The 12,523-nt window shown below is 34.1% G+C and overlaps 1 protein-coding gene across 1 annotated transcript in view; it reads right to left on the minus strand.

Moving 5' to 3' along the window:
- Positions 1–299: 299 nt before the first annotated feature.
- Positions 300–12,523, minus strand: part of LOC145007939 (glutamate receptor 3.6-like) — a 29,666-nt gene continuing 17,442 nt past the window's right edge. Inside the window, exons 4-8 of the mRNA XM_078966553.1 lie at positions 3,639–4,963; positions 3,273–3,550; positions 2,556–2,587; positions 1,619–2,025; positions 300–957 (exon numbers count right to left, since the gene is read on the minus strand). Of these exons, the coding sequence (XP_078822679.1) occupies positions 493–957; positions 1,619–2,025; positions 2,556–2,587; positions 3,273–3,550; positions 3,639–4,963 (2,507 nt within the window). The 3' untranslated portion in view covers positions 300–492. The remainder of the gene's footprint in view (positions 958–1,618; positions 2,026–2,555; positions 2,588–3,272; positions 3,551–3,638; positions 4,964–12,523) is intronic.

Genomic DNA, 12,523 nt, shown 5'->3' on the forward strand with positions numbered 1-12,523 from the left:
AATCTATAAAGCCCAACAAATGCCCTATAACCAAACAACAAAATGCTCCATCTCGGATAAGAATGCTCCACCGTGAATTTCGAGTCTTCAATTCTCAGTCACATTTAACAAAAGTGGATATACCCTATACTTGTGTCGGGGAGAATCGATTATTGGAGCATTTTTATGAGAGAAGAAATAATTTAGACTAAAAAACGTTAAAGGGGAAAAATCGGTTTTGGCATAACATGAGAAATAAAAAAGCAAGAACACAAGTATATTGGTGGAAACCTCTATGTGCAAAACAACAAGGCACAACAACTTGTATATATAAAACCGACAATGAAGGAGTTACATGGGTATAAAGTCAATAATAAGGAGACAAGAGATAAAGAAATTATATAAAAACTACCAATACCTCCTAACTAAACAACTTTCCTTACTTGTGGCGCATGGGCGTTAACATGGTTTATACTCCTCCAAGGTGGAAAAACACATATTTCATACTTAAAATCAATGTCCTTGTTGTGACCAGTGTAATATGTTTGATGATGACTCGTTTATGGTAAATTTATGGTGAAATGCATCATTGTCGTCGCTCCTAAGTGAACTTGTTCCTCTAAGCCTTTTCTGAGAATATGCACTAACCGCTCCTTCTTTTCCATCAACGGATGAAATGAACGTTTGAATGGGTCTTGGTCGAGGTGACTTGGACGAGTTTGATTTCTTTATAGTATAGTGGTATATTATGGGCACTAAGTATACAACCAGAGAAAGAAAACAAGCTAATCCAATTATAAGAAATAGGCCTTTAAACCTCTTTAGCTCGAGCCTATCAACTGCAAGCTCTGCTCCTTGTGAACTGCAAGCACTCCGCATTAGCCATTTGTTGTGGATCCTTTGTAACTCTCCGGTTTCTGATAGTTTGAGAATGGCATCCGAAATATCTATTGCAAGGGGAGACTCGTGTGGAAAGGCCTATAAAGAATCAGAAACACAAAATAATTATGATTTGAATATGATATTGGTAAAAAAAAAAGTTATTTGTAAAAAGATTTATGTGTAGCAAGACATTTATGGAAAATCAACAAATTCATATCAACATAGAAGCCTTGAAAGGTATTGGGTCGACTATAGAAGTTAGACATAGCGTAAAGAGAATGTATAAATGCAAGAATTAGCAATGTACTTTCATTAATTTGTGTATTATAATAATTTTTTGTATTGCATCACTGTTGTTTTAAAGAATCTACATAATTACACCACTATATAGAAATCAATTTTCAGTATTATAATTGTATAGAAATTCCAATGTATCATGTCCTAATAAGAAAAAAGTTGGTAGTATAATGCAGAAATTTCATAGTTCACCTTTGTCCGGAACAAAATGAAGGTACAATAATGTAGGAGAAAGAAATGAAAGTGGGACGCCATAATACACAGATAAATGAAAATTAAGGCAACTCAAGTCGGTTTGACTATGGAAATTAAGCACAAAACATATATGATTTGAATTGAACATTTATAAAAAAAAGATATTATTTGTTATAAAGTTTAAGGTTGTAGCAATACTTCAGTGGAAAATCAACTTCTTCATATCAAATTTTAAGTGTAAGAATGGTCTGGTGTAACTACTTACAAATCCCCATCCATTTTTTGTGAAATCTGGACCAACGATGCTGAACTGGCAACGAGTTGAAAGGAAAAGTTCGATATATGGACGTTCATCAACAATTGCAATGACACCGCCATTGTTCGGTCCATCGTTTAAGGCTTTATCATAGTCTTCTTGCAAGTTAAGAGGAACAAGTCTAGATTCAGAAATGCCAATTTCTTTGACCAAATAGTTTCGAACAAAAGAACTTTCTTGGTACCCAATACGATCTTTTCTTGATTGCAAACTATTAATTCCTTCAATCGGTGAATAAAGCTTTTGAACGGTCAATATTGAGGTGAGACTTGCTGTATAACTCGAGCTGATTATCAGAACTACGAACAACCATAGAATTAATACGAAACGACCAAGAGTGCTCCTCATGTTTTGTTCTGCATTAACCGTGTTTAAGGTTTTAGCATATAGAAAGAAATCGTCAAATGAAGCAATATGTTTTTCAAAAAAGGTAAACGCCACCCTTGGGAGGAGGAAGGATTATTAATGTTATGTCTCTTCGTTTCCCCATTAAGTGTTGTTATGGATAAATGATGTCTACAAAATTTGAGAAAATGATGGCAAACATGTAAAATATCAAGACTCAAAGGAAAATCCTCCTTTCCCTTGCTTTCTCCAGTAAATCATTGTTTCCGCATTAAGATTCAAGTCAAGGGTTAATGACAATGTACTTTCATTAATTTGATTTAAAACATCATCCAGTCATTTGTTACGTTACAATATTATACAATTGTACAATTCTATATAATAAGACGTCGGAGTAGGATGCTATAATAAACATAATTTAAAAGCAGGTTGCTATCCGTGAACTTAATACTCGAGTAAAAAAGAACCACATACATATACGTTAAATTCACCATGTCAAAAAGATAAAAGACCTTAGTTGGTTTCATATGTAGTAACTTACTGTGGGAGAAAAATAGGGTAGAAAAGCTAAACCTGCAAAGAACAAAACACAGACCATTAGTAAGAAAATAATGAAGTATACATCCTAACGAATACTAACTATACTGAATAACGATCTAAAACTTTATAAGCATTAATGGGTCTTATTAGTGATAAACTTGTTTTTTGGGTAGTGTGGTAGATCAAGGGACATGCCTTGTGATGTTTTCAGCTTTGGTAGCTTTTCAAAATTTGCATTGTAAATTGTTTGGTTTTCCTTAATTTTATGTTACAGCGGTTGAATAAATAAGGACTCTTTCTTTCTGCTTGAGTTTTTATATAACTCCCTTTTTCACTTTGTGTTATCAAACACTGAGTTTGGGGTAATTGTAGAACTTGAGGAAAGTGGACATGAGCAAAGTCTCTCTTTCTCATACCAGGTGAGTCCTGGAGTACTGAAACACAGAGAATAGAAAAAAGTGTTTCCCAAGTGAAACAGAGAACATATAGGAGTGCAAACAATGGCGAACAACACTGCAAATCCTTTGTCTTAACCCTTTATCCCAATTTCCAAAGGTAACAATATTCATTCTTGCAGTATAAAAATGAAGACTCTTTTGAAGTCACAAGAATTGGTGGAGCAAAGAAATTCCAACACCAGCTACTACTCTAGAATGCCCAAACCTAGAAGTATTAGGTCTAAATTACAAAACACACACACACACACATTTACACTTACCATAGGGTTGTGACAACCTGTTGTTTAGGAGTACCACGAAATTCAACGTTTTTGCGATGTTCTAGAATCCAAACAACTGCTCCCACTACTACAAAAAAAATCCCAATAACACACCACAATTCAGCAGAGAACGGCCTGAAAAAAGCCCATGTTCCAGAGCTTAGCTTCTTCACCGGTGTCACCACAACTAGCCCAGACTCAATATACGGCTGAGTAAAATCCACCATCCTTGTTCGGTTGGTGATAATGGCAATATCACCCACCGCAGCATCATAGACCTGTACATTCATTAGCTCATAAAGATCGAAAGAAATCATGCAGTACCTTTAAATAGAAAAGATTGAAGAGGTAGAAAGAAACACTCACACCAGTGCTGACCAAGCTCATGAGATCAGTGTAACTCGGGTTCTTATGACCATCTCCATACGAATAGAACTTATGTGGCACAGCATATGGAAGCAGATTCACTGCAGCAACAAACACATCGATGCTGTATCCTACATACCTATCAGTCTCGTTGACTTCTTTCACGAAGTCCTGAAAACTGACTCGAATTGGAACCCCAATTTTCAGATGTTTTCCATTCTGTGGAAGAACCCATCCACGAGGCTTTTTAACGGTTTCACCTGGCCAAACTACACTATGCAACAGCTCAGACGACGAACTAGATTCGTTTGTTTTGGGTGTTTCTGGAGGAGAAGTGGACAGACGTGATGAGTTTGACCAATACCCAACTCTCCTAAACCCAGTACCGATTACGTTAATAACTTCAAATGCTGGAAAATCCAAGCTTTTATCGGAAGTGAACTCGATGGGTCCTGTTGTTCCGTTCATTTTGGCTCCTAAGATTTTTTCAACCAAGATTTTCCCTCCACTAAAAACTCTGAAAGAATCAAGATTCAAGAATCTGCTTTGTGAGTCCTTCATTTGAGGAGCTTTCAAGAACGAAAGGTTCCCACCCTGATCAAAAAAATCATCAAGAGCACGAGCAAGCAGCCAAATAGTGTCGTATGCATATAGAGAATACGTACTCACGCCAAATGTGGTCATGTTTTCCCATTTGGTAACAAACTTTCTTCTAAGGTCTGAATCTTTGATGTATGATCTCAGTGTAATAACTCCTTGCATAGAAGCAATGGACTTTCTTGGGAGTGGCGAGCTTATGTCTATGATGGTAGAAAGCCAGTCGGTTGTGATCCAAACGTACCCACTATCCATCATACCAAGATCTTGAGCAACATTAAGTATATCTAATCCCCAGTTGGTGCATGTGTGAACAACAATAACTCTTGATTCCATGAACGAAACCTGAAGCAAAACATTTCGTATGTCTTCATGTGTTGCATCGGGATTGATAGGCGCTTTATGTGAGATCTTCGACCTTTTGGCAGCTAATTGATCTGCTAATGAAGTTATGCCATTCCTCCCACGATCATCATCAATGTAAATGGCTACCACTTGTCTCCATTCATAGTAGTCGATTATGTCTGCTATGGCAGCCATTTGGAATAGATCACTGTGAGTTGTTCGCAAAAAGAATGGACATTGAAGCGAGGACAATGTAGGGTCTGTGGCTGTGAAAGATAGTAGAGGAACTTGGAGTTCTTTCGCGATGTAGGAGATCATATGAGTGAAAGCTGATGATTCTGGACCTATTAGTGCCACACTTTCACTCTCCATTAACTGCTTAGCTGTTGCAATAAATTGATGTAGAGGCCAAAAGATCATAATATGATAAGGAAAATTAAATGAATTGCTGAATATTCCTAACAGGACATGCATAAAAACGCTTATGTTGGAAAATAACTGGTCAATGTCGCCTATGGACTATATATTTTGTAATATTTATTACATGCTTTGTACAATTACGTTTAATTTGTACCATAAATTTTGTAATATTTATTACATGGATGGATATAACATTTTGTCTATAACTTGAGGGAATTAATGTGTGTTGTTCTATAACTTATTGGTAAGATGCAGTGGTGAAAAATTAACACATATGGCCATATGGGAGAAACATAAAATGAGGGGACATCTAATTATCTATTTGACTCTTTCCCTCATACATATTTTCCATATAAACACCATGAGCATATGTGTAAAAATCGACCTATCAGACTACCAATGAGGCATCATTACAGGAACTGAAAATAATCAAAGTATGACATCATCTTCAACACCACTGAATATGTCAATCCCTTCAAGTAAGCGTTCTTCAACTAATTTAGGGTTCTTTATGTGTATGGATAAATTGATCTTGGATTTTGCCTATAAATTTTACTGCTTCAATTGAAATGTGGTCTTTATTAACAACAAAGTTTCTGAGTTTGTCTTCAGTTATGTTAGTATAGTTTTTCTTTTGCTGATTTGTTCAAGGTTTAGAACAGGGCACCCTTGAACGGATGTTCAACGAGTTTTTCATGAGTTAATACAAATTAGAAAAGAAGACAAGGAGCTTTATAAGAATTTTCTGTATATCAAACAATTTTCTCTATTTTAAAAAACACTCGGAGCTATCTTTGTTTGGAGTGGTCTGTGTCTTTAGAAGCTCTCCTCCAAACTCTGTTTCATTCACTTTTATATCTCCCTTAAATGAAAAAGGCTTCCTTTCTGCAGGTGGTGGGTTAGTTCATGTCATGCCTACTCATGGCAATAGTTTAAAAAGGCTTTTTGAGGCTTACGCCTCGAGGCTAGCCTCGGCTTAGGCGAGGGAAAAAAGCCTCAAATCCTAAGCCTCATATGGCTAGAATGAGGCTTAAGCCTCACCGGAGTGAGGTGATGTGAGGCAGCGTGAGGCTATGAGGCGAGGTGTTGAGGCTTAAGATGCATCAAACACACTATTTTGATTATTTTCATTGACATTTTGGCTTTTTTTTTTTTTTTTTTTTTTTTTTTACTTTTTTTACTTTGACTCAATTATCACCTCTTTGATAATTACTTATTTATCATAGATAAGTTATATATCCTCCCACTTGTTCTTCCTACCCATCCCCTTACCACTTTTAGGTGATGACAAGTGTAATAAATCTTTATTAATTTTATTAAATATGAAAAATATCACAATCTAAAGTGTGTAGGAAGATGGTAATAGAAAAAAGTAGGAGGATATTTGATTTCTTATAATCTATATGTATACTTAAAAGACTTCATAAACCCTTTGTGACCTAATAAACCTCCCTCATCACTTTCTCTCTCACCTTCGCACCTTCTTAAATTCTCTATCTAAATCGGAAGGCTTAACATCTGGCATTTAAGGATTTTGTGTTACACATTTGAGCTACTAACTTTTCTTATTTCTCATTTTGATATAAAATTATGAGATATACAATTTTATATAATTATATATTAATAGTCCCGTGAGGATTACGCTTCGGTTAGCCTCGAGGCTTATGTCTCGTGAAGCTAGGGCAAAAGCCATGGCTATATATATATATATATATATATATATATATATATATATATATATATATATATATATATATATATATATATATATATATATATATATTCATGCATATGACTGCACGGCTTCCTTACTCACCCACTTCGGTTTTTCTTTTCAATTACCCCTGTTTGTTTGGTGGTCATGGCATCTCGGATCACACCTCCCCTTTTCCATGATAGGGTTTCACCAACTTCCTTAGAAACCATTTTGATGAAATCAATCATTGTCCTTTCCTCCCAATTGGGTAGCTAGTCCCTTGATGCACCATGTTGGGTTGACCTCATTTCCCTCAAAAATTGTCACCAACTCATGAACGGAAGATAAAGACTCTCCTACTCCTTGTTAAGGAATCTGTAATGTTGTTGGTTTTTAAGCTTTTTAGTTAGCTTTGTGTCTAAATGTTATAAAGTTCTTACAAAGTGCCTAAACATGGTAGATTGTGGTCTTGTATTCTTCATGTACACTAAAATAGAGTCTACATTTTATCAAACTATAGAACAATTTCAAAACTCTAATGAGCAATCTCGAAACTGTATATTATCTACAATTTTTAGATTAGTCATTCACTTTTTGTAAATTCACTTTAATTTTGTATAATTTGTTCCAAAGATCCATGAATAGATATTTACTTCTTGGTTTGATAGAAGTTTACGGGAAGTGTGGTACAGATGAATCTTGCACATGAATTGCTATCAACCAATAAGTTTTATGGCATAGATCTTTAGGACAAATATGGTAGATATATAGGGAATATGTTAGAAAACTTATGTTATATGTACCTTCATTTTGATAAATATACTTAGAAGTTATTCGATGTCATTCAAATGTAACATATCATTGAATGCAAACACCCATCCAATAGTAAAAGGGGATCTATTAATCGATTTAAACAAGATATATGAAGGGTGTGTTTGACAAAACTAGCTGACAGTGGGTAGCTTATAGCGGGTAGCGTTTTGTTAAACGCTACATGAATTAACATTTGGATTTAGAGCGTTTTGTTTAAACTAAACGATAGAAGTTTCTAGTTCCAAACAAGGCTTTTAGTTCAAAACGGAGTGTTTTGTCAAACGCTAAAAGCTAGAAGCTCTCAAACTCTCCCAAATGATTCGTGCCGAACACACCCAAAAATAGTTTTGACATTCACTACAAGAATAACAGGCCATAGCGGCGACACCTTTAGCAGCGATAGTCACTTTTAGCAGCGACATCAAACAAACGCGTTTTTTGTCGCCGCTAAAAGTGCCCGTCGCCGCTAAAGGTGTCGCCGCCAAAGGCTTATGTTGGCGACCCGCATCATTTCAACCCTAACCGTTGATTTAGATGATTATCCAACGACTAGGAGGACATAGAAAACCCCGCGTTATTTTCCCTCCGGTGTGTCGCCGCTAAAGGTGTCGCCGCTATTGACTATTCTGGCGATCCGCGTTATTTCAACCCCATCCATCGATTTAAGCAATGATCCAACGATGTAGGAAACCCCATATAGTTTTCCCTCCGATGCGTCGCCGCTAAAGAGAATCGACAATAAAATCAGCTTCGTCTTCACTTTCTTCTCTGATCTACTTCTGTGTTTTCCCTCTTCCTCTCCATTTCCCACCTTCTTGCTGGAGTATACCGCCACCACCACTGTTCATGACGAAAATTTGATATTTTAGATGTGTATTTGTATGTGTATTTTGTTTGTAGATGTGGATATGTATTTGTATTTGCATTTGTATGTATATGTGTATTTTGAGTGTATTTTTATGTATATATATATATATATATATATATATATGTGTGTGTGTGTTTTTGTATGATCATTTATATGTATATGTGTATTTTGTATGCAAATTATGTATGTGTATGTGTATGTGTTTTTGTATGTATATGGGTATTATGTATGTGTATTATGTATGTATGTGTATTTGTATGTATACAAATACATATAAATAGCGGCGACACCTTTAGTGGTGACAGATAGTATTAGCAGCGACGCGTCTTTAGTGGCGACAGAAGACAATAACGGCGACCAAAGAAGTATTAGCGACGAAGCAATAGCAACGACCCTTTAGCGGCAACGTGTCGCCGCTAAAGATATTAGCGGCAACATGTCGCCGCTAAAGGTATTAGCGGCGACATTTTCGACCTTTAGCGGCGACGCCCGTCGCCGGTAATACTCTAATTTCTTGTAGTGATTTTTAGTAGCTACTACTAGAAGGCTAAACTTCAGGCTCCCAAAGTTAACATCCATGTTGGTAATGAAGATGGACAATATAAGGAATAGCATTGATTGTTTATTTATGGTCCTCTCCTTTGGTTGTGGGTTTTACTTTTTAGGGAAACCAACTTAACATTTTTGTACTAATTAGTGATAGTTTAACAATCATGACTAGTTTACGTTTTTCTCATTTGGATGTAGTTGGTGCACGATGCAATGTCTCTAGGTACCTAACTAGATAATGATGTGTAGAGAACTACCGTGAAACCGAAGTGTGGAAGTGTGACTCTTATAAGTATTTAAATGTCTCTAGGTACGTAACTTTATTTCTTGTGTTCACCATGAAAGGAAGGAAGTTGGCGCCATTAATAGTTTCCTTTCGTCAAGAAAGATGGACCATCTAGCAAAGAAAATCCATGCATGAGCATATTTAACAAACTCCACCTTAGGACAAAATCAATCGTCAACAAAGTAGCCTTCGGTCATCACGAAAAAAATATATAGCGTTGAAAAGTCCCCGAGGACTTAACTCTCTCGAATTGCACAAACGGGAAAAACGGCGATCGATCAAATCACCAAAACTCCATTAGATACGATCCTTCAAACTCAATGCATATACCTCATAAATACCTTTTAAGTACTGTAAATTCATCAAAAACAATTGCAACGATGCCAAACCACTCAAACCAAATTAGTTTTCAAAATACATATAACATGCCTCTCAATGCCCTCAAAAACTAAAACTAAAACTACCACCTTGCTAAAATAATGCTAAATAAAAAAATTAGATATGAGATATTAAAGATGTAAAAACATCAAACCTAATTACCTTTCGGTATCATAATGTTCAAAAAACACCCTTTGATATTAAAGTCTTGAAAAGTACCTTACGATATTAAATTCTTAAAAATATCCTTCGGTATTAAATTCTTGAAAATACCCTTTTGTATTAAAGTTTTAAATATACCCTCGGATATTAAAGTCTTGAAAATACCTTACGATATTAAATTCTTGAAAATACCCTTCAGTATTGGATAAAAAAAAAAGTAAAGAACACAACTTTGCTGACAATTACATATTTTTTGTTTGGTCAGAAGAGTCCTCCGAATATTTTGGTCTTGGATTAGTGATTCCTTTTGATATTTTGATTTCATTTTGGAATATGACAAGAGAATAGAGGATAGGCTCATTACATTAAGAATAAAGATATGAGAATTTACATTGAGCGTGAGAGCCAAATGAATCGAAAGATTCATGTTTGGTTCGGGAAGGGATCATGGAATTCTTGAAATGAATGGAAAGATAATCTACTTTCATTAAGCGATTTATTAGATAATCAAAAACAGAGAATCTTGAATACTATTAGAAATTCAGAAGAATTGTGCGAGGGAGCCATCGAATAGTTGGAAAAAGCCCGGGCTTGCTTACGGAAAGTAGAAATAGAAGCATACCAGTTTCGCGTGAATGGATACTCTGAGATAGAGTGAGAAAAATTGAATTTGATTGATTCAACTTATAACATTCTTAAAAATACATTACAATATTAAATTCTTGAAAATACGTTTTCGTATTAAAGTCTTGAAAATACTTTGCGATATTAAATCCATTATAATACCTTCGGTATGAAAGTCTAAAATATACTTTGGTATTATAGTCTCAAAAATACCATACGATATTAAATTCTTGAAAATACTCTATGGTATTAAAGTCTTGAAAATACCATTTGGTATTAAAATCTTGAAAATAACATTCAATATTAATGTACCGAAAAATACATTATGTTATTTAATTCTTGAAAATACCATTCGGTATTAATGTCTTGAAAATACCCTTCCATGTTAAAATCTTAAAAATACTTTTTGGTATTTAAGTCTTAGAAATGCATTATAATATAAAATTCATTAAAGTACCCTTTGGTATTAAAGTCTTGAAAGTACAATTCGAAATTAAAATCTTGAACATGCTATTCAATTTTTAAGTCTTGAAAATACCTTAGGGTAATAAATTTTTTTAAAATATCCAAAGTTATGAAAGTCGTAAAAAGACCCTTCGTTATTAAATTCTTGAAAACACCTATTAAATTCTTAAAAATACCTTTCGGTTAAATCGTTGAACAATTAAATATTTATAACATGATGTCCAACCGAAAAATTGTAATACATGTCGTCAATAAGACTCGAGGAGATAAATTTTCTCTTCATCATAGGAATATACTGAACAACAACGGTTAAAGTTCGAATCATGTCATCAAACAAGTGGTGGCTTGTTCTTTTTATGAGAGAAGGTTCCGACCTTAATTATTATGCATCCTAAAACAAAGAGATGTAGGTTCATTCTAGATTCTTTAAAAAATAGAGTTCTTGAGATTTTTTTTATTTGTATATAATTACTCAATAATCATATATGAATAATAAAAAAGGAATATACATAGTTGAATAATTACATATGATTTATTCATATATAGATGTAGGTTCTGATGAGAATAAATCATATACACATTATTCATATATGATTATCGAGTAATCGTATATGAATCAAAAAATCTCAAAATCTTTGATTTTTTAAATGTCAAAAGAACCATTATATATATATATATATATATATATATATATATATATATATATATATATATATATATATATATATATATATATATATATATATATATATATATATAAAAGGTTCAACAAAAAATGCATGAACCTTAGAAACCCTAGAAAATCAATAAAAATACATAGAAAAAAACTTTGATATATCTAATCTTTTTTTTACTTTAAAAACATCAAAATTGCACACACACACACACACACACACACACACACATATATATATATATATATATATATATATATATATACATATAGAGTGACAGCGAGAGGACGAATCATTTGAGAAGTTATAGTTTTCCAACAAGTCGAAAACTAAAAGTGAAGTGTTAGATCAAAAGTTTTAATGGCATAGATCAAACATGGTTTGTTTGTAAATATCAACAATTTCAAAGATATTTTAGACTATTTAAAAATAATAACAGGGGCATATTAGACAATAACAATATCATTATCTGATAACTAATTTGACTAATTTGAGAAACCCTTTTTATCATTGTTCATCGGCTCCCACATTCTACTTGTATCTCTCACACACCTATACACACACACACACACACACACTTTTCTTCACCAACACTCAACCTTTGAGATGACAATTCCTTAGGGGGTGTTTGGATTACATTTTTAGCTTATTGCTTATAGCTTATTTGTGGTGGGAATAAGCAATAAGCAATAAGCATAGAGAGGATGCTTATTAAAATTAGCTTATTTAGCCTAATAAGCTGGATTTTATCCAAACACTTAAATTAACTTATTGTGGAAATAAGCAATAAGCACATCTTTTTTTCCTATCCAAACACCCCCTTAGCCGGATCTCACATCGATGATCGATCGCAACGTCATCTTCGACGACCGATTCACGTCTCTTAGCATTATTCTCTCGATTTCTCATATGTTCATCTAGATCTAGAAAGCAATCGCCAAATCTAGGGAATCAATAAGACGATTGGTAACCATTACCTTGATCGTCGGTGATAGATCTACAAGAAGA

Source organism: Lactuca saligna, chromosome 8, assembly GCF_052625555.1.
Source record: "Lactuca saligna cultivar CGN05327 chromosome 8, ASM5262555v1, whole genome shotgun sequence".
Taxonomy (NCBI): domain Eukaryota; kingdom Viridiplantae; phylum Streptophyta; class Magnoliopsida; order Asterales; family Asteraceae; genus Lactuca; species Lactuca saligna.